At 55.3% G+C, this 5349-nt stretch overlaps 1 protein-coding gene across 1 annotated transcript; it reads right to left on the bottom strand.

Annotated features, from left to right (window-relative positions):
- Window positions 1–3096: 3096 nt before the first annotated feature.
- Window positions 3097–5022, bottom strand: LOC131736714 (tRNA 2'-phosphotransferase 1-like). The gene is made up of 5 exons (XM_059021949.1): window positions 5013–5022; window positions 4194–4387; window positions 3757–3934; window positions 3447–3469; window positions 3097–3213 (listed from the first exon to the last, which is right to left on the bottom strand). The coding sequence occupies exons 1-5, from the start codon at window positions 5020–5022 to the stop codon at window positions 3097–3099; spliced, it is 522 nt and encodes a 173-aa protein (XP_058877932.1).
- Between the last annotated feature and the right edge of the window lie 327 nt (window positions 5023–5349).

Here is a 5349-nt window from a genome sequence, read left to right as displayed (position 1 = left end):
AAAAGCAGAGTATAACCATGGGGGGGGGAGAAACTGAAAACAAACGAGCTCCTATAGGAAGTGACTCTGCAGCAGCCGCTGACTCCGTGTGTGTGTGTGTGTGTGTGTGTGTGTGTGTGTGTGTGTGCGTGTGCGTATGCGTGTGTCTGTGTGACCCTGAGCGAGTCGCTTCACCTCCTTGTGCTCCGTCCTTCAGATGAGACGTAAAACAAACGAGCTCCTATAGGAAGTGACTCTGCAGCAGCCGCTGACTCCCTGTGTGTGTGTGTGTGTGTGTGTGTGCGTGTGCGTATGCGTGTGTCTGTGTGACCCTGAGCGAGTCGCTTCACCTCCTTGTGATCCGTCCTTCGGATGAGACGTCAAACAAACGAGCTCCTATTGGAAGTGACTCTGCAGCAGCAGCAGCAGCAGTTGTTGATGAAGCAGAGTTCACCCCCCTAGTCTCTGTGAGCCGCTTTGGATAAAAGCGTCTGCTGAATGGCTGATTTCATAAAAATGGCAGCCCCTGGTAACCACAGTAACCTTCTCTGCTCGGCTCCAGGTGGCGATCGAGCTGGAGGGGAACGTGAACGTGGCGTTCAGCTGCGTGACGGCCGACTGCAAGATCGTCCACGAGTACATCGGGGGCTACATCTTCATGTCAACCAGGAGCAAGGAGACCAGCGAGGGGCTGAACCAGGAGCTGTTCCACAAGCTCACCGGAGGACATGAGGCGCTGTGAGGAGGGGAGGGGAGGGGAGGGGGAGGGGAGGGGCTGGGCTGAACCAGGAGCTGTTCCACAAGCTCACCGGAGGACATGAGGCGCTGTGAGGAGGGAGGGGAGGGGAGGGGAGGGGAGGGGAGAGAGGGGAGGGGCTGAACCAGGAGCTGCTCCACAAGCTCACCGGAGGACATGAGGCGCTTGTGAGGAGGGGAGGGGAGGGAGGGGAGGGGAGGGGCTGAACCAGGAGCTGTTCCACAAGCTCACCGGAGGACATGAGGCGCTGTGAGGAGGGGAGGGGAGGGGAGGGGAGGGGAGGGGCTGAACCAGGAGCTGCTCCACAAGCTCACCGGAGGACATGAGGCGCTGTGAGGAGGGGAGGGGAGGGGAGGGGAGGGGAGAGAGGGGAGGGGGCTGAACCAGGAGCTGCTCCACAAGCTCACCGGAGGACATGAGGCGCTGTGAGGAGGGGAGGGGAGGGGAGGAGAGCCACACACATACACACTGCTCTATAGCACCCTCTGCTGACTGAACTACATATAACCCCACTGCATGCCACATGCTTGAACACCACTTCAGTATTTCGGTACACAGAAGAGAGGGAGGAGGGAGGAGAGAGGAGGGATGGAGGAGAGGGAGGAGGGAGCAGAGAGGAGGGATGGAGGAGAGAGGGAGGAGGGATGGAGGGGTGGAGGAGGACGGAAGAGGGAGGGAGGAGGGAGCAGAGAGGAGGGATGGAGGAGGGACAGAGGAGAGGGAGAGGATGGAGGGATGGAGGAGAGAGGGAGGGAGGGATGGAGGAGAGAGGGATGGAGGAGAGAGGGAGGAGGGAGGGAGGGAGGGATAGGGTAAGGTAGTCATCCAAACTGCTGTTTTAATTTAAGTTGTATTTTTATATTGTTGATGCTGGGGGGGATCTAACAGAAAACCAGCTTGTAACAATGGAAGAAACTCTGTGATCAATAAAAAGCATTTTAATTCAACGGCAAACGCTTCCACTGGAAGTCTCTCTCAGCGTCTTCACTGTCAATTCAATGGCAAACGTTTCCACTAGAAGTCTCTCTCAGCGTCTTCACTGTCAATTCAATGGCAAACGTTTCCACTAGAAGTCTCTCTCAGCGTCTTCAGTGTCAATTCAATGGCAAACGTTTCCACTAGAAGTCTCTCTCAGCGCCTTCAGTGTAAATTCAATGGCAAACGTTTCCACTAGAAGTCTCTCTCAGCGTCTTCACTGTCAATTCAATGGCAAACGTTTCCACTAGAAGTCTCTCTCAGCGTCTTCAGTGTAAATTCAGTGGCAAACGTTTCCACTAGAAGTCTCTCTCAGTGTCTTCAGTGTAAATTCAATGGCAAATGTTTCCACTAGAAGTCTCTCTCAGCGTCTTCAGTGTAAATTCAATGGCAAACGTTTCACTAGAAGTCTCTCTCAGTGTCTTCAGTGTCAATTCAATGGCAAACGTTTCCACTGGAAGTCTCTCTCAGCGTCTTCAATTCAAAGGAAGTTCGCATGCTGGAAGACAGGAAATGACAAGGTGAGGTCCAGTTTTAGGTCGTCTGTCAGTGTGTATCTCAGCGTGTCTCAGCGTGTCTCAGTGTGTGTCAGTGTGTGTCTCTCACCTGGCTCTCTCAGTGTGTATCTCAGCGTGTCTCAGTGTGTGTCAGTGTGTGTCTCTCACCTGGCTCTCTCAGTGTGTGTCTCAGTGTGTCTCAGTGTGTGTCTCTCACCTGGCTCTCAGTGTGTCTCAGTGTGTGTCTCTCACCTGGCTCTCAGTGTGTATCTCAGCGTGTCTCAGTGTGTGTCAGTGTGTGTCTCTCATCTGGCTCTCTCAGTGTGTATCTCAGCGTGTCTCAGTGTGTGTCAGTGTGTGTCTCTCACCTGGCTCTCTCAGTGTGTATCTCAGCGTGTCTCAGTGTGTGTCAGTGTGTGTCTCTCACCTGGCTCTCTCAGTGTGTGTCTCAGTGTGTCTCAGTGTGTGTCTCTCACCTGGCTCTCAGTGTGTATCTCAGCGTGTCTCAGTGTGTGTCAGTGTGTGTCTCTCATCTGGCTCTCTCAGTGTGTATCTCAGCGTGTCTCAGTGTGTGTCTCTCACCTGGCTCTCTCAGTGTGTATCTCAGCGTGTCTCAGTGTGTGTCTCTCACCTGGCTCTCTCAGTGTGTATCTCAGCGTGTCTCAGTGTGTGTCAGTGTGTGTCTCTCATCTGGCTCTCTCAGTGTGTATCTCAGCGTGTCTCAGTGTGTGTCAGTGTGTGTCTCTCACCTGGCTCTCTCAGTGTGTATCTCAGCGTGTCTCAGTGTGTGTCTCTCACCTGGCTCTCTCAGTGTGTATCTCAGCGTGTCTCAGTGTGTGTCAGTGTGTGTCTCTCATCTGGCTCTCAGTGTGGGTCAGTGTGTGTCTCTCACCTGGCTCTCTCAGTTTCAGGGCTCTGTTGAAGTATCGGGGGTGCAGGAGCCCCAGCGAGTCTCCGGGGGGTCAGGATCACCCCGTTATCCGAGCGGAAGAACTGCAGCCCGGTCTGAACAACAAGAAACAAACAGAGTCAGTGCGTCCCAGCCACGCCAACGCGCGCGTGTGTGTGTGTGCGCGTGCGTGCGTGCGTGCGTGCGTGCGTGTCTGTGTGTGCGTGTGAGTGTGCGTGTGCGTCTCTGTGGCTCTCTTTAGGACTCTGTGTGTGTCTCTCTCTCTCTCTCTCTCTCTCTCTCTGTGTCTCTCACCTCGCATCGCTGCTCGCATGTCTATGAATATTGCCAGATCACAGTCGCCTCTCATGCCTGTGAGGTGAAGACAGAAGCGATAATTACACACACAGACACGCACACACAGACACTGACACACACTCACACACTGACACACACAAACACACTGACACACACACACACTCACACACACACACACTGACACACACAAACACACTCACACACACACACACACACACTGACACACTCACACACACACACACCGACACACACAAACACACTCACACACTGACACACACACACTGACACACACACACACACACACACACACACACACACACACACACACACTCAGGACTCACCGCTGATGACGCTCTTGTCCCCGGGCAGGCCGGGCGCCAGGTGGATGTGGGTTCGACTCATCCTGGACAGGCCGCGGGTTCGAATGGAGCTCCAGTGACGCAGGTAGGAGCCGTGCACGGCGCTGGGGGGGGTGTCGGGAGAGAGGGGGTCCAGGGGGGTCAGCGCCAGCGAGTCTAGCTGTACAACACGACAACACACAATCACACACAACAACACACAGGAACACACAGGAACACACAGGAATACACAATCACACACAGGAACACACAATCACACACAATAACACACAGCAACACACAGGAACACACAATCACACGCAGGAACACACAGGAATACACAATCACACACAGGAACACACAATCACACACAGGAACACACAGGAACACACAGGAACACAACGCAGTGTTCGAATGTTAAAATCTGCCCCCCTCCCCACCCCTTCAAAAAAAGCCCCCTCCACCTGCACAGAATGCCCCTGATTGGCTCGTATCTGCAGTCGTCCGTCCTCGGGGTGTGGGCGGAGCTTGAAGCGCTGCTTGTCATTGGTCGCCACGACTCTCTGCACGTCGTCCAATGAGTACGAGCGAAACCGGGGGTGAGCGAGGAGGTCATCGACACACAGGAACCCGTCTGAGGGGAGGGGGAGATGAAGTCACCATCATGAGATTTAGTTCTCCTTTCCCCTCTCCTCTCTTATCCCCTCTCCTCTTATCCCCTCTCATCCCCTCTCCCCTCTCCCCTCCTCTCTCTCATCCCCTCCCCTCTCCTCCCTTCTCCTCTTTCTCCTCCCCTATCCCCTCCTCTCTCATCCCCTCCCCTCTCTCCTCTCCCATCTCCTCTCTCCCAATCCCCTCCTCTCTCATCCCCTCCCCTCTCTCCTCTCCCATCTCCTCTCTCCCAATCACCTCCCCCTCTCATCCCCTCCCCTCTCTCATCCCCTCCTCTCTCTCTCATCCCCTCCCTCCCCCTCTCCTCTCCCCTCTCTCATCCCCTCCTCTCTCTCATCCCCTCCCCTCTCTCCTCTCCCATCTCCTCTCTCCCAATCCCCTCCTCTCTCATCCCCTCCCCTCTCTCCTCTCCCATCTCCTCTCTCCCAATCCCCTCCTCTCTCATCCCCTCCCCTCTCTCCTCTCCCATCTCCTCTCTCCCAATCACCTCCCCCTCTCATCCCCTCCCCTCTCTCATCCCCTCCTCTCTCCCAATCACCTCCCCCTCTCCTCCTCTTCTCCTCTCTCCTCTCCCCCTCCCCTCTCACCCGAGCCCATGGTGAGTCCCAGCCCGTCCGCTCCGTGTCTCAGGACGAAGGCGAGCGCTTTAGACAAACGCACATCGGGGTCCTGCGAGAATTGAACACAGCCCTCCAGTTAAACAAGACGACGCTATCGGGGGGCGACCAGCACCCCCACACTGCGTTCAATCATCAAATTAAAAACACACACGCATTCCTCTCTGGGATCTTTAAGGGTCCCGGGAAAAACGTATTGAAATCCCAGGAAAAGAAAACACAGGGCCGGGTGTGAACCCGAATCTGCACCCACTTACCTGCTCGTGTTGCCTGTGTCTGCCTCCCCTTCCTCTCCCTCCTCCTCCTC

The sequence above is a fragment of the Acipenser ruthenus genome, unplaced genomic scaffold (genome assembly GCF_902713425.1).
Source record: "Acipenser ruthenus unplaced genomic scaffold, fAciRut3.2 maternal haplotype, whole genome shotgun sequence".
NCBI lineage: Eukaryota > Metazoa > Chordata > Actinopteri > Acipenseriformes > Acipenseridae > Acipenser > Acipenser ruthenus.
The sequence above is the reverse complement of the archived record's forward strand: the minus strand, read 5'-3'. Positions and strand labels throughout refer to the sequence as shown.